The sequence below is a fragment of the Netta rufina genome (genome assembly GCF_964035555.1).
Source record: "Netta rufina genome assembly, chromosome: 5".
Taxonomy (NCBI): Eukaryota; Metazoa; Chordata; class Aves; order Anseriformes; family Anatidae; genus Netta; species Netta rufina.
The window spans coordinates 62,460,350-62,479,207 of NC_140128.1; the positions used below are offsets into that span (position 1 = coordinate 62,460,350).

General features: G+C 63.6%; 2 protein-coding genes across 4 annotated transcripts; one reads left to right on the forward strand and one right to left on the reverse strand.

The window, feature by feature from the left end:
- The first annotated feature begins 3,286 nt into the window (after positions 1–3,286).
- PYGL (glycogen phosphorylase L) lies at positions 3,287–12,485 on the forward strand. Of its 2 annotated transcripts, XM_084287022.1 has the most exons (21): positions 3,287–3,636; positions 5,585–5,686; positions 6,598–6,676; positions 6,853–6,956; positions 7,206–7,337; positions 7,631–7,742; positions 7,822–7,904; positions 8,380–8,523; positions 8,655–8,747; positions 8,923–9,069; positions 9,301–9,464; positions 9,556–9,670; positions 9,772–9,873; positions 9,950–10,097; positions 10,214–10,272; positions 10,425–10,566; positions 10,709–10,916; positions 10,997–11,131; positions 11,491–11,557; positions 11,696–11,905; positions 12,351–12,485. In XM_084287022.1, the coding sequence occupies exons 1-20, from the start codon at positions 3,394–3,396 to the stop codon at positions 11,888–11,890; spliced, it is 2,574 nt and encodes an 857-aa protein (XP_084143148.1). In that variant the 5' UTR covers positions 3,287–3,393; the 3' UTR covers positions 11,891–11,905; positions 12,351–12,485. The 2 variants fall into 2 exon arrangements, with proteins under 2 accessions (XP_084143148.1, XP_084143147.1); XM_084287021.1 differs by lacking the exon at positions 12,351–12,485 and having other exon boundaries at positions 3,291–3,636; positions 11,696–12,032.
- ABHD12B (abhydrolase domain containing 12B) lies at positions 12,248–16,832 on the reverse strand. Of its 2 annotated transcripts, XM_084287026.1 has the most exons (14): positions 16,681–16,832; positions 15,941–16,068; positions 15,419–15,521; positions 15,173–15,292; positions 14,532–14,562; positions 14,394–14,439; positions 14,170–14,299; positions 14,059–14,099; positions 13,813–13,892; positions 13,641–13,723; positions 13,093–13,171; positions 12,859–12,983; positions 12,495–12,540; positions 12,248–12,384 (listed from the first exon to the last, which is right to left on the reverse strand). In XM_084287026.1, the coding sequence occupies exons 1-13, from the start codon at positions 16,773–16,775 to the stop codon at positions 12,519–12,521; spliced, it is 1,083 nt and encodes a 360-aa protein (XP_084143152.1). In that variant the 5' UTR covers positions 16,776–16,832; the 3' UTR covers positions 12,248–12,384; positions 12,495–12,518. The 2 variants fall into 2 exon arrangements, with proteins under 2 accessions (XP_084143152.1, XP_084143151.1); XM_084287025.1 differs by lacking the exon at positions 12,248–12,384 and having other exon boundaries at positions 12,403–12,540.
- Between the last annotated feature and the right edge of the window lie 2,026 nt (positions 16,833–18,858).

The following is an 18,858-nucleotide window of genomic DNA, read 5'->3' on the forward strand; positions in this document are numbered from 1 at the left end:
GGGCCGGCTGCCTCTGCTCGGGGCCCGAGGAGCCAGCCCGCTCCCTTCTGCGGCACCAGAGGCCTCTGCTCGACGGGGGAGGCGGAAGAAAAATGAAAAAAAAAACACGAAAAACACAAAAAAAAAAAAGGGCAGGAAGAAACTGGCTTTCGGCAGTCTTTGTTCGCCACCCGCCTGCGCTGTCCTGTGTGTGTGCGCTTCGCTCCTTCGCTCTTCTTGGCTGATCCGGTGTAGCTAGGTAGCCCGAGGTGTTGCTGCTCCGTGTCCGCTTTTAGGTTCGGTTTTCCCCATTTTGGTTAGGGTCCCGGGGCGGAGGGGAGGCAGATTTGTCTCGTTTCAGAGCGCCGAGCTGCAGTACGGGGCCGGCCGCACGGAGAGGGAACCCCCCCCCCCGGGAAGGCTTTCGCCCCTCCGGTCCCACAGCTTTGTGGGGTCCCAGGGCTTTGCGGGGTCCCGTGGCTTTGCGGGGTCCCAGGGCTTTGCAGGACGTTTCTTTCCCCGTGGCCTTTCTCTCAGAGCACCTCAGCCACCCCCTCGAGGTGGGGCCTGGATGACCAGCGGGTCCTGGGAAGCCCCAGGCGCCCTCCCGCCTCGCCCCGTCTTGCTGCAGCTCCCCCCGCACGCAGCGGGACCCCCCAGGAGCAGGGGTTTGGCGTGGCTCATTAACACGGGGCGTTAATTAACGCCACCAGACGCTTCCCACCGCCCCCCAAAGCGAGCACCCACCCTTGTGCCCCCCCTCTCACCCCCGGCTCCCCGCGGAGCGGCGCAGCCAGCACCCCACAGCCATACGCCGCGCGGCTCCTGGGAGAGGAGCTCTTTATTTTTTTACACTCGCCGGATAAAAAAAAAATTAGCCTTAACTACCTGACAGCCTCCTTCCCTTCCCCGGAGAGTCCCTTCTGCAGCGAGGAGCCAACAGGGGGGGACGGGGACGGGGAAGAGAGGACGGGGAGCTGCCCACAGCCCTGCTGCGCACTCAGGGACCCGTGCCCGCCGCCCGCCGCCCTCTCCCCTCCTCTCCCATCCGCCCCCGTGCCCTTTGCTGGCGATTTTGGGGGGGACAGGAGAGGAGCTCGTGGCCACCAGCCCGCTGCCAGCACGCACCCTTCGCACCGAGGGCGACTGCATGCGCTTGTCCCCAGGCTTGGCTCCCCCGTCCTTTCCGCGGTGCCGGTTTCGCTGCCCGGCGTTCGGTGGCCCCCGGTCCCCTCGCCCCCGGGGCCGCAGGAGGAGCGGTGCAGAGCAGAAGGCCCCGTCCGTAGGACATCCCCCCTCCGGGACGGGGCCGTTCGGTTCGTTCCCTCGTCGCTCTAGGATCACACTGACCTGATTTATTTGCAGGGGTGCTATCTCGTTCTTTCCCCTCCGGCGGCGTTTTCTCAGCTGCAGGAGAGCCGTGTTGCGGGCCAACGCCGAGCAGCTTTTTTGGTTAATTCCCCACCAGCCCCTTCCCCCCCCCCCCCCCAAAAACCCCTCCCCGTGGCCGGGTCACGGGGCCCATTTCTCAGCCCTTTTTTCCCCCCAACCCACCCATTTCTTTAGGATGTTCACGGTGCTTATTAGACTCCTCGTGGTTGTAAGACGTCGCCCCCACTGTAGCGCGGTGATAGCTGCCTCCAGCTGCTGTACCCCCCAAAAAAAAAAGTGTCATGTTTGCTGTTCTAATAAAGGACTTTTACCAGAGAAGGGTCAAGCTTCCCGGAGCATCTCTGCGCCGCCACAGCCCCCTACATCCACCTCGCCCCCCACCCCGGGGCACCGCGCACCCCTGCGGCCCCCAAAACCCAAGGGCACCGTGCCAAATCCTAAAGGATCCAAGGGCCAGCCCTCCCCGAGCCTTTCCCTCTCCGAGCACACCCACCGGGGAGTTATTTCGGAAATGCCGGCACCCAGCGGGACGGGGGATTACCAGGGCTGGGTGTGGGAGGCTGCTTGGGGTGGTTCCTGCAGCCAGACGCTGCCCTGGTGCCAAATTTTGGCGAGGATGGGTGGAAAAGACAGAAAATAACCTAGAAACTAAGTGATTTTGGGAAATTCATGTGGGAGCCCTGTGCATTGTTGAGGTGCTGGCAGCATTAAAACCCTTTGAGGGGCTCATCCCTTCCAGCCGGGCGGTGTGCCCAGATGCAGGAACCCATAATTTGGGGTGGGGGAGCCCCTGGGGGGCCGGGGGCAGCACCCAAAGGCGAGGGCAGAGCCCCCTGTGGGGCCCAGCACCGGCTGCACAGCACCGCAGGCCTCCTCCAGGCACCCAAATTCACCCAATAATCCTGTAAAAAAAATAAAATAAAATAAAATAAAATCAGGATGGTTTCCCGTGCCGCACGCAGCAGCGGGTTTGGTTTTTTCTCTCCTTTCTGCCCTGCCTGGGCAGGGGAAAACGCCCGGGAAGCCTGCGCAGAGCTGGGTGGAGGAAGAGGAAGAGGAGTTGCGCTGCTCGCCCCGCGCCGGGCCCTGGCTCTCCGGAAGAAACGCGGGCAGGAGCCGGTGGGGCACAGCCCGACAGAGGGACACGGGGACGGGACCCGGCCCAGGAGGTGCTGAGGGGGGCCCGGAGCTGAGTGGGGGGTCCTGGGGGAGTGGGGAGGGGAGAGGGGAGGAGGGGAAGGGGAGAAGGGAAAGGGAGAAGGGGAAGGGGGTGCAGGGAAAGGGGAGAAAAAGGGGTGCAGGGGAAGGGGGAGAAGGAAAAGGGGAGAAAAAGGGGTGCAGGGGAATGGGGAGAAGGGAAAAAGGGGCAGAGGGGGTGCAGGGGAAGGGGAGAAGGTGAAGGGGTGCAGGGGAAGGGGTACAGGGGGAGGGGAGATGGGAAAAGGGCGCAGGGGAAGGGGCGCAGGGGAAGGGGGAGAAGAGGAAGGGGAGAAAGAAAAGGGGTGCAGGGGAAGGGGAGACAGGACAGGGGGTGCAGGGAAAGGGGGTGCAGAGGAAGGGGAGCAGGGAAGGGGGTGAAGGGGAGGGGGAATTGCGAAAGGGGCGCAGGGGAAGGGGGTTGGGGCAGCGCCCCAGCAGCGCGGCGCTTCCCCTTTGGGACCGGAGGCGGTGCTGCCCGCCCCATTCCCCCCTCCCTTCCCCCAAATCGGTTCCTCCCCCGGCCTGCCGGTGCCTCCCCCCTCCCCTCCCACCCTTCCCACCCCTCCCTTGGGGCCCCGTGGCCGCGGCGCCCGCCCCACGCGTGGGCGGCCCCGGGGCGGTGCCGGCGGAGCGCGCACGGTGCGCGCTGCCAGCCCCGTCCCCGTCTGTGTCTGTGTGTGTGTCTGTGTCCCCGCAGTGTCCCCCCGTGTGTCCCCCCGTGTCCCCCCGTGTCCCCTCGCGCCCCCCCCGTGTCCCCTCTGTGTCTCCCCGTGTCCCCCCCCGGTGGTGTCCCCGCGGTGTCCCCGCGGTGTCCCCGCAGCGATGTCGCGGCCGCTGTCGGACCAGGAGCGGCGGAAGCAAATCAGCATCCGCGGCATCGTGGGCGCCGAGAACGTGGCCGAGCTGAAGAGGGGCTTCAACCGGCACCTCCACTTCACCCTGGTCAAGGACCGCAACGTCGCCACCCCCCGCGACTACTTCTTCGCCCTGGCGCACACGGTGCGCGACCACCTGGTGGGGCGCTGGATCCGCACCCAGCAGCACTACTACGAGCGGGACCCCAAGGTGGGTGGGGGGGCTCCCGGCCCCCGGAGGAACCTCGGTAGACCCCCCCGGGAGTGGGAAGCTGCGGGCTTGGAGGGCTGGAGCCCCCCTTGGCACCCCTCGGTACCTCTCGGCACCCTTTGGCACCCCTTGGTACCCCTCAGCACTCTGGCACCCCTTGGCACCCTTTAGTGCTCTGGCACCCCTCAACACTCCTTGGCACCCCTCGGCACTCCTTGGCACCCCTCAGCACCCTTTGGCACTCCTCAGCACCCCCTGACACCCCTTGCACCCTTCAGCACCCCTTGGCACCTCTTGGCACCCCCGGCCCCCCCCTCAGCACCTCTTGGCACCCCTTAGCACTCCTCGGCACCCCCTCAGCACCCTTTAGTGCTCTGGCACCTCTCAGCACCCCTTGGCACTCCTCGGCACCCCCTGGCACCCTTTGGCACCCCCTGGCCCTCCTCAGCACCCTTTGGCACTCCTCAGCACCCCTTGGAACCCCTGGCACCCCTGAGCACCCTTCAGCACCCTCTGACACCCCTCACATCCCTTGGCACCCCTCAGCACCTCTCAGCACCCCTTGGCACCCTTTAGCACTCTGGCACCCCTCAGCACCCCTTGGCACCCCCTCAGCACCTCTTGGCACCCCTCAGCACCCTGTGACACCCCTTGCACCCTTCAGCACCTCTCAGCACCCCTTGGCACCCCTCAGCACCCCCTGGCACCCCTCGGTACTCCTTGGCACCCCGTGACACCCCTCACACCCTTCAGCACCCCCTCAGCACCCCCTGGCACCCTTTGGCACCCCCTGGCACCCCTCAGCCCCCCTTAAAAACCCCCCCGGCCCCGCACAGCAGCGCCGCCCGTCCCTTTGCTTGGCAAAACAAACGGCGCGGGGCGCAGCAGGGGAACGGCGCCCGCCGTCCCGCAGCAAGGGCGTGGGGGCCGCCTGCCAAAAGCACAGCGAAGCCTTCTAGGGTGAATGAGCTGCAGGGAGAGAAAAGAACCCGAAACAGGCCGCGGGGAGACCTCGGCTGGCACCGGGCACCGTGGCAGGGCCGAGCCCGAGCGATGCGGCGGGTGCGGGAGCTGCTGTGCCAGCACGGGGCTCTGCCTGCCGAGGGATTAAGCCCTAATCCCTTCCTGACACCTGCCTGGCCCTGTCGGCTCCGATTTATTCCCGTGCCCCCCCTCGCTGGCACCGCACCGGCCGGCGGGAGCTGGCACCCCGTGTCCCCGTGGGGTGAAAAATCCCCCTCGAGGGATCGGCCACCCCCCCTGGCACCGCCGGCACCCACCCAGCCAGCGCCTCAGGAGGTCCCAAGGAAACCTGCGGAGTCAGCAGCTTCCTCCAGCCCCAATCCTGCCCTAAAACCCGCCGGTGCTGACACCAGGGCTCAGCTTGGGGCGGCTTACACAACCCTCCGTGCTAGCAGCCACGTGCCCGGCGGGGTCCGCGGCACCGCAGCCATCCCCAAACTCCCCCCTTGGGGTGCCAGGGCCCGAGGAGGTGGCCGGGTGCCCCCCCCCCCCCCGGCAGCAGTTCTGCTTTTCTGGCTTGCTTTTGCAGCTCGGGGTGACGTTAGGAAACTCTTTAAAGTTTAACTTTGTACCGCGGTGCCCTCGGGGTGACCATCCCGGAGCTGTCCCGTCCTCGGGCAAACAAAACGGGCGCTGTCCTCCCCCTGCAAAACAACAGCGGGGCCGGAGCCAGCGTGGGGTGGGAGGGCAGGGATGGGGCTGGGGGGGGCACTGCTGGGCTCCTTCTGCCAGCTGCAGGGAGATTCCTGTGGGAAAACGGGAGGCCAGGCCCTGCGGGGGAGCCGCAGCCCTCAAATTCCCCCTTGCGTCGGGATTTTTTTCCTCTTCCAAGCCAGATAACAGCGGGTGGGAGCTGCTGGGGGGAGGTTTGGCCGAGCTGTCTCTGTCCTCGCTCTCACTGCCCGTGGGCTGTTCCCTCCCGCAGAGGATTTATTACCTCTCCCTGGAGTTCTACATGGGGCGCACGCTGCAGAACACCATGATCAACCTGGGGCTGCAAAACGCCTGCGACGAGGCCGTCTACCAGGTGAGCGCCGGGCGGCCACGAATTTTGGCTCGGGGCGAGCTCCTGCTATCAGCCGCCCCCGAGGCGGCACCCACGAGGCCGTCGCTCGCTGCAGCCTGTGGCAGAGGGGATAAAACCTTGTCCTCCCTCAACCGGTGGCACTGGCACGCCGCTGCCTCTCGTCACCGCGTGGCGCTGGGGCCGGGGAGGGTTTTTTTTTGGGTTTTTTTCCACTCGTGCCCCGCCTGCCAAACAGCATCGCGCACGGCTGGAGCGGTTGCACAACAGCAGGAGCAGCACCCGAGCAAATACGTTCAAAGGGAGAGCAGCTTATTTTTAGGGCTTTTTTAATTTATTTATTTATTTATTTTTTTTAACCTGTTAACCTTGCAGCGAGGGCAACAGCCCGGCCGGGGGCGGGTTTGTAAAGGAGGAGACGGGGAGGTTGCGTAGGGGTTGTGTAGCCGTGCCGCAAACCCAAACGCTCGACTTTTCTGAAAATAAAATGTTTGGTGGGACGTGAATCACTCCAAAACATTTCTGTGGGTGTTCAAGGCTTTGGGTACAAGTCGGTGCTGAGAAACACCAGCAGGGTTGACGCTGGGCTCGCCTGGAGCCGAGTGGTTTGGGAGGAGCTGGCAGACCCGTTCTGTTTGGCAGGGTGGGAAGGGGCGGCTCAGCCCCGGCCGTGCCTGCTTTATTTCCTGCTCAGCTGCCCGAGGAGTTTTGCATAGGCAAAACCTCTGCCTCGATGGTATTGCGGGCTGGAAATTTGGCGTTTGCTTGTGCAGGCGCCGCGTCTCCGCACGTCTCTGAGCCTGGGTGCCTGCCCCAGAGCTGGGATGGTCCCTGCCCTGCACTGGGCAGCACCCAAGGGTGCTGGGTGGGCGCTCGGACAGCCCCCAGCCCCTCACTCCCCTTGTCTCCTCTAGTTGGGGCTGGACATAGAAGAGCTGGAGGAGATCGAGGAGGATGCCGGGCTCGGTAACGGCGGCCTCGGCCGGCTCGCAGGTGAGGACCCCCCAAAAAAAAAGATCTTGTTCCCTGCATGGTGGCACCCAGCGGGGTGGCACCCGCGCCCCGGGGGGCTCCCTGCTCCAGGCACGAGCTGCTCGCAGCCGTCCTGGGCTCCCCTGGGAGAAAGATTTGGGGTTTTCCTTGCTCCATGAGCTCCCTGGCATTGGCAGCCTGCTTCCTTGACTCGATGGCGACGCTGGGGCTGGCGGCCTACGGCTACGGCATCCGCTACGAGTACGGCATCTTCAACCAGAAGATTCGGGATGGCTGGCAGGTAGGACAGGGGCAGAGCTGGTGCCTGGAGTGCTTAAAGCTCTCCTCGGGTGGTCTTTGGGCTCTGGGGAGCCTTCATGGGGTCTAAAGGGGCTGCGGGGCAGCTGGGGAGGGGACTCGGTGTCAGGGCTGCTCGAGGCTGCACGGAGCCGGCCGCCAGCACGGGGCTGGGCCCCGTTTGGGGTGGCCTTTTCGGGGCTCGTCCCCGTTTGGGGTGGCCCCGTCAGCGCCGTGGCTCTCCCTCGGGCAGGTGGAGGAGGCCGACGACTGGCTGCGGCACGGCAATCCCTGGGAGAAGGCCCGGCCCGAGTACATGCTGCCCGTGCACTTCTACGGCCGCGTCGAGCACTCCGGCACCGGCGCCAAGTGGGTCGACACCCAGGTAGGGGTCACGGCCAGGTGGCTCGACCCATAATCGGGGGGCTGTCCCCAAAAACGTGCCCTAAAGCACCCCCAGAAGGGCTCGGTGCCGTGCACGGCCTGCTGAAATCGGGTTTCTCCTCACGAGCACCTCTCTATTTTTGGGGGGGTTTTGGGGAACCGAGGGCAGCTGGGGTGGCACCGTGCATGCAGCCCCGGCTGGGGGCGACCCCAAAATCCCTCTCCAGGGCTTGTTTGGGACTGGGGGGGGCTCCATCAGGACATAGGGACTGTGCAGCCTTGCCAATGCCCTAGGTGGTGCTGGCGCTGCCCTACGACACGCCGGTGCCCGGCTACATGAACAACACCGTCAACACCATGCGGCTGTGGTCGGCCCGGGCGCCCAACGACTTCAACCTGCGGGACTGTAAGTGGGGGCCGGTGGGGGCCAAGGGGGTCGGGGAGCAGTGGGGTCACCCCTACCCCGTCCCTTTGTTGCCCCGCAGTCAACGTCGGGGACTACATCCAGGCGGTGCTGGACAGAAACCTGGCCGAGAACATCTCCCGCGTCCTCTACCCCAACGACAACGTGAGTTGGGATCTGGGGGTGTTTTTAGGATGGATGGAGAGGGTTTGTCGTGCTGCAGAGGGGTCCTGGGGGGCTGCAAACCTCCAGGTGCCCCTGGTCAGGGATTGCTGCGGCAGGGACGAGCCCGTGCTTGGGCACAGCGAGGAGAGGAGCACGTCCTGCTGAAGAAATATTCCTCAAATCCCCAAAACATGAAATTGGGGCTAACTCCAGCGTGGCTGCAGGCTGCTGGCACCTGGCTGGCGTTTCCCTGGCGCTCGGCGATGCCTCGAGCCACCCTAACCCTATTCCTAGGGGCATTTTTGCTGCATGGCTGCTCCGCCGTGCACGGGGACACGATGATGTGACACGGTGTGACACGAGGATGTGACACGATGCGATGTGACCCCAACCCTTCCCCGTGCACAGCAGCGTGCTCGGGGGCACGGTGTGATCCCCACCGGCCCCGGCAGCACCCCGCTCCTCTCCCCGGCAGTTCTTCGAGGGCAAGGAGCTGCGGCTGAAGCAGGAGTACTTCGTGGTGGCCGCCACCCTGCAGGACATCCTCCGCCGCTTCAAAGCCTCCAAATTTGGCAGCACAGACAGCGTCCGGACCGTGTTTGACTCCTTCCCCGACCAGGTATGGGCCGGGGTTGCTCCAACGCCTGCCTCCCAGCTCCATTTGCCACCTCCCTGCTCTGTGCCCAGCTCCGGGCAGGTTTTGTGGGCTCCACGGGGTGTCCCCAAGTGCCACCCTCTGTCTCCTTGCAGGTCGCCATCCAGCTGAACGACACGCACCCCGCCATGGCCATCCCCGAGCTGATGAGGATTTTTGTGGACATCGAGAAGCTGCCCTGGAACAAGGTGGGGAGCAGCTGCATGGCTTTTTTTTTTTTTTCTTCCCCCGGTGCGTTGAACTCTTCCCCTTCTTCCCACCTTCACATCATCCCCGTCCCCAGCTCCTCTTGTTGGAGAGGGACGATCCCGGCCCCGCTGCCCACCCGGGTGGGCGCTCAGGGCTTCGCGCTGCCTCCCGCAGGCCTGGGACATCACCAGGAGGACATTTGCCTACACGAACCACACGGTGCTCCCCGAGGCCCTGGAGCGGTGGCCGGTGGACCTGGTGGAGAAGCTGCTCCCCAGACACCTGCAGATCATCTACGAGATCAACCAGAGGCACCTGGACGTGAGTTCTTTTTCTTCGTTCCTTAAACCCTAAATTCATCCTGGGGAAGGATGAGGGTGGGGGTGGAGCTGGTGGCTTGGCCTCCTGAGCTGCAGTTGAGCTGGAACAGCCCCACAGGTGCCCCCCAGCCCCTCTCTGCGGGGTCTGGGTGTCCAGAGACACTCACGGGAGGCAGAAGGGCACCCAAGGGGGTGGCTCACCGTCACCCCCTCTCCTGCCTCCACCCCGCAGCACATCGCCTCCCTCTTCCCCGCCGACGTGGACCGGCTGCGGCGGATGTCGCTGATCGAGGAGGGAGGCACCAAGAGGATCAACATGGCTCACCTCTGCATCGTCGGCTCCCACGCCGTCAACGGCGTGGCCAAGATCCACTCCGAGATAGTCAGGACCCAAGTGTAAGGGCAAGGGGGGGAAGGGGGAGGCACTGGGGGATCCCCCTCAGCTCCCAGACGCTGCGGTGACCCCGTTCTCCCCTCATCCTCGCAGCTTCAAGGACTTTGCGGAGCTGGAGCCCGAGAAATTCCAGAATAAAACCAACGGCATCACCCCGCGGCGCTGGCTCCTGCTCTGCAACCCGGGGCTGGCGGAGCTCATCGCGGAGGTATAACCCAGGGGGGGCTCCCAACCCCAAATCCACCCCCCTGGGGTGCTCGCCCGCCGTCGGCATCTCGCCCGAGTTCTTCGCCTCTGCTCCTCCTGCAGAAAATCGGGGAGGACTACGTGCGGGACCTGAGCCAGCTGGCGAAGCTGCACGACTTTGTGGACGACGACCTCTTCATCCGCGAGGTTGCCAAAGTGAAGCAGGTGAGGGGGGGCACACGCACACGGGGTGCGGGTGCTGGGGGCCAGGGGCTGACACCCTCCCCGCCCCCTCGGCCAGGAGAACAAGGTGAAGTTCGCGCTGTACCTGGAGAAGGAGTACAAGGTGAAGATCAACCCTTCCTCCATGTTCGACGTGCACGTGAAGAGGATCCACGAGTACAAGCGGCAGCTGATGAACTGCCTGCACATCATCACCATGTACAACCGTAAGCCACCATGGGCCCGGCGGGGACCCACAGCGTGCCCGGGGGTGCAGGAGCATCCCTGACCCCCGGGGCAGCAGCTGGCACGGAGGTGACCCCGGTCCTGCCCTCTCCTCCAGGCATCAAGAGGGATCCTACGAAGCTGTTTGTTCCTCGGACGGTGATCATCGGGGGCAAGGTAATTTGGGTTTGGGGGAAGCCCTTGGAAATGCCCTATGGGGTCTGGGTGCAGGCGTTGTCCTCAGTGGGTCCCCGCTGACGTGGGCACGTGGGTGCTGGGTGCTCCTCGCCTGCCCCACGCGCCAGGCTCACCCGTAGCCCTTCTCCTAGGCTGCCCCGGGCTACCACATGGCTAAAATGATCATCAAGCTCATTAACGCCGTGGCTCAGGTGGTGAACAACGACCCCGCTGTGGGCAGCAAGCTGAAGGTCATCTTCCTGGAGAACTACCGGGTCTCCCTGGCGGAGAAAGGTGTGCCAGGCGGGGAGGGGGCATCGGCTCTCCAGCCCGTGGCTCCGTCCCCATGGGGCAGAAGCTCTAAAGTCCTTCAGCACGGTGTGAGAGCAGGTTTGGTGTCACCTGAAGTGGCTCGGTGTGTCTTCTTTTTTGGCAGTGATCCCCGCGACCGACCTGTCGGAGCAGATCTCCACGGCGGGCACCGAGGCGTCGGGCACGGGGAACATGAAGTTCATGCTGAACGGAGCCCTGACCATCGGCACCATGGACGGGGCCAACGTGGAAATGGCCGAGGAGGCGGGCGAGGAGAACCTCTTCATCTTCGGCATGAGGGTGGAGGACGTCGCGGAGCTGGACAGGGAAGGGTGAGGGCTGGGAGGTGTTGGTTGGGGACGCTGCGGGGAACCCAAAGCACCCCGGGCTCACCCCAGCCCTGCCCCGCCAGGTATGATGCCCAGCAGTACTACGACCGGCTCCCCGAGCTGAAGCAAGCTGTTGACCAGATCAAAAGCGGCTTCTTCTCCTCCAACGAGCCCGACCTCTTCAAAGACGTGGTCAACATGCTCTTCCACCACGACCGGTGAGGCCACGACCCGTCCCCGGGGCTGGGTCCCCCCCCAAACACCACGTACCCCTGGGGAGCAGCCCCTGCCCCAGCCACCCACCCGATAACACCCCAGTTCCTGACCCTGGCGTTGGGCAATTCATGTTCCCCTGGTCCAAAAGGCTCCCTATGGGTGGCACTAGATGCGTGCTGCCTTAAAGCTTGGTTACTTTAGGGCTAGGCTGTGTTTGGGTGATGACAGATGTATCTCGAGGGCTTTCCTAGCGGGTTCTTTGACACCTCGTGTGGCCCTGGCAGCCAGAGCTGCCCACCAAGACTCGCTCCCACCCGCGCGTTCCTCTTCTCCCTAACTCCCCCTTCCCTTGCTGCTGCAGGTTCAAAGTCTTTGCGGATTACGAGGCTTATGTCAAGTGCCAGGAGAAGGTCAGCGAGCTCTACCTGGTGAGTGCCAGCCGGGGAACCAGCCCAGGAACCTGTCTCCCCATCCTGGGGAAGGGGTCTGGCACGGTGGGGTGGTGGGGACGGGCTCGGGGGCCAGGTCCCCGCGGGTGCCACCTCCATCCCCGTGCCTCTCGTCAGAACTCCAAGGCGTGGACCAAGATGGTGATCAGGAACATCGCGGCGGCGGGCAAGTTCTCCAGCGACCGCACCATCAAGGAGTACGCCCGGGACATCTGGCACGTGGAGCCCTCCGACCTGAAGATCCCCCCGCCCAACGAGCCCAGGGAGGTGGCCGAGGACAGGACCCCCAACGGGACGGAGGCGCGGGCGTAGCGGGGGCACCCGGAGGTGGGTGCTGCTGCTGCTGGGGGAGTTTTATAGGGAAAAGCAAAACTTTTCTGCCCTGTTGCTTGTGGTAGGTACTAAAAATAAAAGTGCCGAGCAGAGCCGGAGGGGTGTTTACTGGAACCTGAGACGAGGGGCTGGGCTTGCTTGCAGCAAAGCTAAAGCCAAAAGCGGGCGCGCGAGGGCTGCGCGTGGCACGGGGTGGGGGGCGCAGCTGGGTCCTCGCGATGCCAAAACAGGGTTTGGGTTTTGGGGTGCAGCTCTTGGTGATTGTAACACACCAGCTCCAGGGACGGGAGGAGGCAAGGAGTGTTGGCAACGCACCCCCTGCACCCTCCCCGACCCCTGCAGCCACCCGCACCCCACCCCATGCAGCGCCCCCACCCCTGCTTGCTCCATCCTTGTCCCTGTAGCAGCAACGTCACGGCGCTGTCTCCATCCCCAGCAGCAATATCTCCATCCCCCGAGCATCCCGCAGCATCCTGGAGTCAGCGGGAGCGTTAGAAAGTTTCTCAGTAGTTTATTACGTACAGAAGTACGGTCAGTGCTGTGCTGGGTTCCTGGCGCGGGGCGTGGGGGGGGGAGTGCTCACGGGGGCTGTGGGCAGCGGCTGGCGTCACTTCATGTTCAAGAAGTCTCTGCAACGAGACGCAATAAACCTCGCGCTGTGCCACCGACCCTCCTGTGCTGCTTCAGAGCATCATTTCGCACCCCTGGGCGTGGGTCTGGGCTGGGCTTTGAGCAAAGCTGCGTCCCCGTGCCGTCCCCGTGCCACCTCCCTGTGCCACCTGGGGCCACGGGGAGCCATCGGGGCTCGAAAAATGCCACCAAACCCCATGGGGACGGGAAGGAACACGGGGAAGGGACCTGCACGGTTGCTGCAGGGGAAGATGGACCCCAAGAGGAAGAGGTGAGGCTCGTCCTGCGCCCCCACATTGCCACGGAGCAGCACTCACTTGACCAGGGCGGGCAGCTCGGGGTTGGAGGAGATGTAGTCGTGGCCCAGGCCCAGCTCTTTGGGAAAGGTGATGAACTTCACCTTGCTCTTGTCCTTGTAGGCGCCGCGTGCCGTCTCGAAGAGCTGGGTGGGAGCAGGGTTAGGGGCGTGCACGGCCCCTCCTCGGGTCGGTGACCCCCAGCGGGGTCCCAAACTCTCTCCCTGGACCACCCGCAGCCCCCCCGGTGCCCACCTTGCGTCCCAGCTGCACGGGCAGCACGGCGTCGTCCTCGGCGTGCAGGATGAGGAGCGGGCAGGCCAGCACCTTCACGCTGCGGGGGGCAGGCACGGCGCTGGGGTCAGTCCAGAGCCCCCCTCACCCCACTGAGCATCCCTCATGACCCGCACCCCAAATCCAGCCCTTTGGTGTCCAGGGCAGCACTGCAGGGTGAACCAGAAACTGTTCCCCTCGAGACCTTAATAACCTTAAACACCATTCGGGGGTGCTGTGACTGCAAAATCACCAAAAACCAGGCAGCTTTTTGCAGAGGTGCCCACAAACACCAAGGCAGGAGGACCCCACAGCGCGTGGGGTGGGATGCGAGCGCACCGCGCTCGACGGAGCGAAAATAAAAGGCCATCAAATGGTGACGTAGCCCGATAGAAATGTGGATTTCTGACCTTGCACCCAATAAAAGGCACTTCTGGGGCATGAGCAAGCTGAGCAAACACAGCGCACGCCGCAGCGGTGGCGCGAGATGCCCGCCCCAGCCCCCTCGCCCCGTCCCGCCGGGCGCTCACTTCTCATCGTTGCGGAAGAACATGTTGGCCAGAGCTATGGAGTCCAAGATGAGGTACTCGAAACCCGGGAACTGCCGGTAAATCTGCCCGGGAGAGAGCAGGACGCTGGCTGAGCCGCTGATGGGGTGAGGGGACAGCGGGGACAGCCACCACGCAGGGCCACCGGGCTCACCGTGGTGATGGGGACGTGGGCGGCCGCCTCGCGGATGCTGTTGTAGGGCGACTCCAGCACGATGGCATCAACCTGGACCCCTGAGAGCAGCACGGGGTGGGAGTCAGCCCAAGTGGCATTGCTGGGGGGGTTTGGGGTCAAGGAGGATGGGGACAGCGGCTTGTCCCCGCCCGATGCTCAAGCAGAGCCATGGGGACCCCTAAAATTTGGTGAGCGGCACGCAGCCAGCCCAGCCCTGGAGGTTACCTCGCTCCTCCTGCAGCTTTCTGGCCGCGTTCGTCGCGATCCTACAAGAAAAGGAGGTGAGGGTGAAGGGGGGGCACCCACGGCATGCCCCTCACCTGGCCCCACACCTACCCGGTCCCCAAGGAGTGTCCCCAGAAGATGATGCTGCTGTTCCCACTCCGTGCCTTGACCCAGTCGTAGAGCGCCAGGACGTCGGTGGTGAAGCCGCTCTCCGTGGGGTACCCGCTGGAGTCCCCATAACCTGCGGGGGACACGTCTGGGGGGGTCACGGCCCCGAGGGGACGGTCCCCGGGTCCCCAGGGCATGGCTCAGCGAGGGGAAGGGGGTGGCCGTACCTCGGTAGTCCAGAGCCACGATGTGGAAGTCGGCAGCCCCCATCAGCTGGCGGAGGGGTGGCACAAAGTTATGTCCCCACCACGTGTCCCCAAAGCCAGCACGAGCCCAACGCCCGGCACGTCCCGGTCCCCACTTACCTTCATGAACTGGACCCGGTGGCTCGCAGCCCTGATGGGGAACGCGAGGATAAAAATCGGGGCGTGAAGGGGGTAGCGGGCTTCCCCCGCTCGGCCAGGGCACGGCCGGCTTGGGGACACCGTCACCACCAGGGCTGGGTCGCACGAGGGACAGCTGCACACCCCAGGGAGCTAAAGGGGACCCCAGAGCACCCAGATCCTGTACCCCGGGAGCTAAAGGGGACCACAGAACTTCCAGGGGATGGGATCTGGGTGCTGAAGAGGACCCTGGAGCACCCAGATCCTGTCCCCTGGGTGCTAAAGGGGACCTTGGAGTACCCAGATCCTGTCTCCTGGGTGCTAAAGGGGACCCCAAAGCACCCAAATCCCATATCCTGGGAGCAAAGGAGTCCCCAGAGCACCCAGATCCCATATCCTGGGAGCTAAAGGGGACCCCAAAGCACCCAGATCCTGTCTCCTGGGTGCTAAAAGGGACCCCAAAGCACCCAGATCCCATCCCCTGGGACAGCATCACTAGGACGTGTGCGAGGTTTCATCGGGTTCAACGCTCAAAAACGGGTCCCCAAACCTGTGCACCACCCATGGGAAGGGAGGGCAGCTGCCACCCACCCGGGGTGTCACCACAGCCCTCGGGTACTCGCCTGGTGCCCCCGTTGCCGTGCAGGTAGATGATGACAGGGTGAGCATCGCCCAGCGCCTCCTCGTACCAGCCCTGCTCCTGGCCCCGCGCCTTGGCCCCTCTGCTGCCCGGCACCGTGTGCCTGCGGGGACGGACGGGGACCGTGGTCCTCCACCGGGGCAGGACGAGGAAGAAGAGGAGGAAGAAGAGGAGGAGGAGGAAGAGGAGGAGGAGGAAGAGGAGGAGGAGGAGGCCCAGCCCTGCTCACCAGATGCCGACGGAGACGCCGGGCTCGGTGGTGAGGCGCAGGCTGACCGTGTTGTTCAGCAGCAGCGCCGGCTGCCGCAGGTCCGTGAAGAAGGGGAAAGCCACTGGAGGGGACAAAGGGGTCGTCACGGTGGGCAGCACCCAGGAACCCCCCAACCCAGCTGATTTCGTGCACCTCCCGCAGCCCCACGGTGCTGTTTAATTCGATAATTCACCCCAAAGCCCAGGGTTGTGCCACCACCAGAGGACGGCCCTCGGCCACCTCGAGGCTTCGTCCCACGGATGTTTTCGCGTGCCCACGCGTGTCGCAACCCCGGGCAGCAAACAGGGCTGGTGTCAGCGCCTTACAAAACGCTTGCAAAACGCGGCGTGCCACGGGGAGAGCCGCTTCTGCAGCTGGGGGCTGGCCCCGTGCCATCAGAGTGGACCCCCCCCCCACCCCATCCTGGCCCTCCTGCCCCAAAAGCAGCACCCAAAAAGCTTGTGCTCGCCCAGGTGGAGCTCTCCCCGCCGGGGCACTCACGGAAGTTGAGGAAGATGAATTTGGTGAGGATGACGGGGAAGAGGCGGATGAGGAAGGGCACGGAGACGTAGACGAGGAGCAGCTCCAGCAGCAGGGTGCGCAGCCGGGGGCACCGGCCCAGCCAGCCCCTGCCAGGAGACACAGCCCCGTGAGCACCCCAAAGGGTTTGGGGCACCCCGCAGCCCCCCGTGTGGCTCGTTTAGGGCTGAGCCCCACCCGCCCCATAACTTTTGGCTTTCGGGGATGGGGCCGAGCACCTTGGCGCAGCCTCCCACGGGGCCACGAGTGGGCAGGAAGGGCAGGGCAGGTGCCCGGCAAGCAAAACCGGCAACGGGGAATCACCGAGCCGGGGCAACGCCCGGAGCCCACGCAGCCCAGACCCGCTCCCGGAGGCATCCCGGAGCCACGGGAACCTGCGCAATCCCCGGGAGCCCAGCGGGGGAGTTGGGAAAGAGCTCGGGGAGCCCCCGGCGCTGCGGGGAAGCGGAGCAAAGGGCACCGAGAGCTGCCCGGTAATGGGATCGGCACGGCCGTGCCCCCAATCCGGCTGTAGGGCAGGGGGGTGACCGGCAGCCAAGCACAGCTCCGACCCCACCGGTGCCACCGGGGCGCAGCGGGAGGGCTGCGAAGGGCGAGGGCGCCCCGGTGTCACCCCGGTGTCACCCCGGTGCCACCCCGAGAGCCCAAAGCCACCCAGGGCACGGCTCGGGCACGGCTCCGGGACCGGGGCCGGGACTCACCGGGAGGGCTGGGGCCGGGGCCGGGCCCCTCCGCCGCTGTCCCCGTCGCTGTCGCCGCTCCCCGGAGCCTCCGCGCCGCCGCCGCGCCGCCGCATCGCGCCCGCAGCCAGCCCGGCGCGCCAACGGGGCCACGCCCACTGCCGAGGCCACGCCCACTCTCAGGGACACGCCTATTCACGCCCCATTCATGCTCCGCCCGGTGGCCACGCCTCTTTTGTGTTCGGGGCACGCCCATTGGGTGCGGCCGTCGAGTGGCTCCGCCCACTCGGACACGCCCACTCTGTGGACACGCCCCCTATGGGGTGGGGCTGGGGGGTGGGGGGAGCTGCAGGGGTTAAAGGGACGGGGGGGGGAGTGCAAGTACCGAAATTAAAAGGAAATGAATAATGGAATAAAAAGACAAAAAATAAAAATAAATTTAAAAAATAAAAATAAATTAAAAAGAAAAATAAATTAAAAAAGAAAAATAAATTAAAAAGAAAAATAAATTAAAAATAAAAATAATAAAAATAAATTAGAAATAAAAATAATAAAAATAAATTAAAAATAAAAATAATAAAAATAAATTAGAAATAAACATGATGAATTATAAAATAAATAATTAAATTTAAAATTAAATTTAAATAAAATAAAATAAAATAAAATAAAATAAAATAAAATAAAATAAAATAAAATAAAATAAAATAAAATAAAATAAAATAAAATAAAATAAAATAACATAAAACGTGAATATACAATAAAATAACGCCAGCTGCCTCTCGGTCCCAGCAGGAGGCGCTGAGCCGCGCTCCCCGTCCCCGCTCAGCTGCCGGTGCTGCACGGGGCCCGGCCCCACATCCCCCTGTCCCCCTGTCCCTATATCCCACTGTCCCCATATTCCCGTGTCCCCCTCTCCCCATATCCCCTTGTCCCGGCGTCCCCGTCCCCCTTTTCCCATATTCCTGTGTCCCCTTGTCCCCATATCCCCCTGTACCCGTCCCCCTGTCCCCATATCCCCCTGTCCCCATATCCCCCTGTCCCCTCGCAGCAGCCCACCCCGTTCGGGTGCCCTGGGGGTGGCAGCAGCGCGCTGCGGCGGGGCGCGGAGCTCCCCCTTTGTTATTTTCCCCTCCCATTTCCACGGCTTTGCGCCCTCCTGGCACTGGAGGCCGCACTTGGGGACCCCCCAGCCCCACGACCCCAACCCCATATCCCCAGCCCCATATCCCCAACCCCATATCCCCAGCCCCACCAAGCAGCCCGCAGCCAAGGGGAGCAGCAAACACGGTGCCACCCGGCCACGCACCCAGGCCAGGAGGGCCCCGTGGCCCCTTTTTGGGGTCACCGCTGCCCTGGGCGCACACCCACGAGGCTTAACCCCCCGTTTTCGGGTGGCAGCCCCCACACAGGGCCGTGGGAGGCAGTTTGGGCTCAGCAGGCCTGATTTTGCCCGAATTCCTGCTTTTTTTTTCCCTGTGCCACACGTGACGGCGCCGGCGAGCAGAGGTTTCCTTCCTCCGAGCTCGCCCCACGAAGCGCCGGTGCCGGATGCGACGCTCGGCTGCAGCTGCTCCCTTGGGGAGGGGGGGTCCCAAAATAGGCTGGCGGGGCTCTGCAAACACGCTTTCCTCCCATGGGAAAAGGGGGAGAAAATATATCAGGATGCCTCCGCAAACAGCCGGTCCTGGGAATGAGTCAGGAATTCTCCCCCCTCGCCCCGCAGCGATGCGCCCTTGGCGCTGCAGAGGCCACGCGAGCTGGCTGGGGACACGGGGACACCGCGCTGGCTGCTGGCCCCATCGCTGGGCACACGCGAGCACGCGCTGAGAGCCTTTGTTTGGTGGCAGCCGTGGGTTTTCGGGGCTGTTCCGTGGATTAGCAAGGAGGAGGGTGCAGGGGATGAGGTCCTGGCACAAGCAGGGCTAGCAGGAAAACAAAGCGGCAGATGGTTTCAGCTTCGCATAATGGAAGAGCTCGGACCAGGGGATGAGAAAGCAAATGTTGGAGAGAAAAGAAAAGAAAAGAAAAGAAAAGAAAAGAAAAGAAAAGAAAAGAAAAGAAAAGAAAAGAAAAGAAAAGAAAAGAAAAGAAAAGAAAAGAAAAGAAAAGAAAAGAAAAGAAAAGAAAAGAAAAGAAAAGAAAAGAAAAGAAAAGAAAAGAAAAAAAGGAGACCCCAGCAAGTGTCAGAGCAGCAGAAAG

Coding starts and splice junctions, on each gene's coding strand:
- PYGL (XM_084287022.1), top strand. CDS start 3,394: ATGTCGCGGCCGCTGTCGGACCAGGAGCGGCGGAAGCAAATCAGCATC. Junction 3,637..5,584: donor ACTACGAGCGGGACCCCAAG/GTGGGTGGGGGG, acceptor TCCCTCCCGCAG/AGGATTTATTACCTCTCCCT. Junction 11,558..11,695: donor AGGTCAGCGAGCTCTACCTG/GTGAGTGCCAGC, acceptor GCCTCTCGTCAG/AACTCCAAGGCGTGGACCAA.
- ABHD12B (XM_084287026.1), bottom strand. CDS start 16,775: ATGCGGCGGCGCGGCGGCGGCGCGGAGGCTCCGGGGAGCGGCGACAGC. Junction 16,069..16,680: donor CCCCGGCCCCAGCCCTCCCG/GTGAGTCCCGGC, acceptor GTCTCCTGGCAG/GGGCTGGCTGGGCCGGTGCC. Junction 13,893..14,058: donor AAAGCTGCAGGAGGAGCGAG/GTAACCTCCAGG, acceptor TGCTGCTCTCAG/GGGTCCAGGTTGATGCCATC.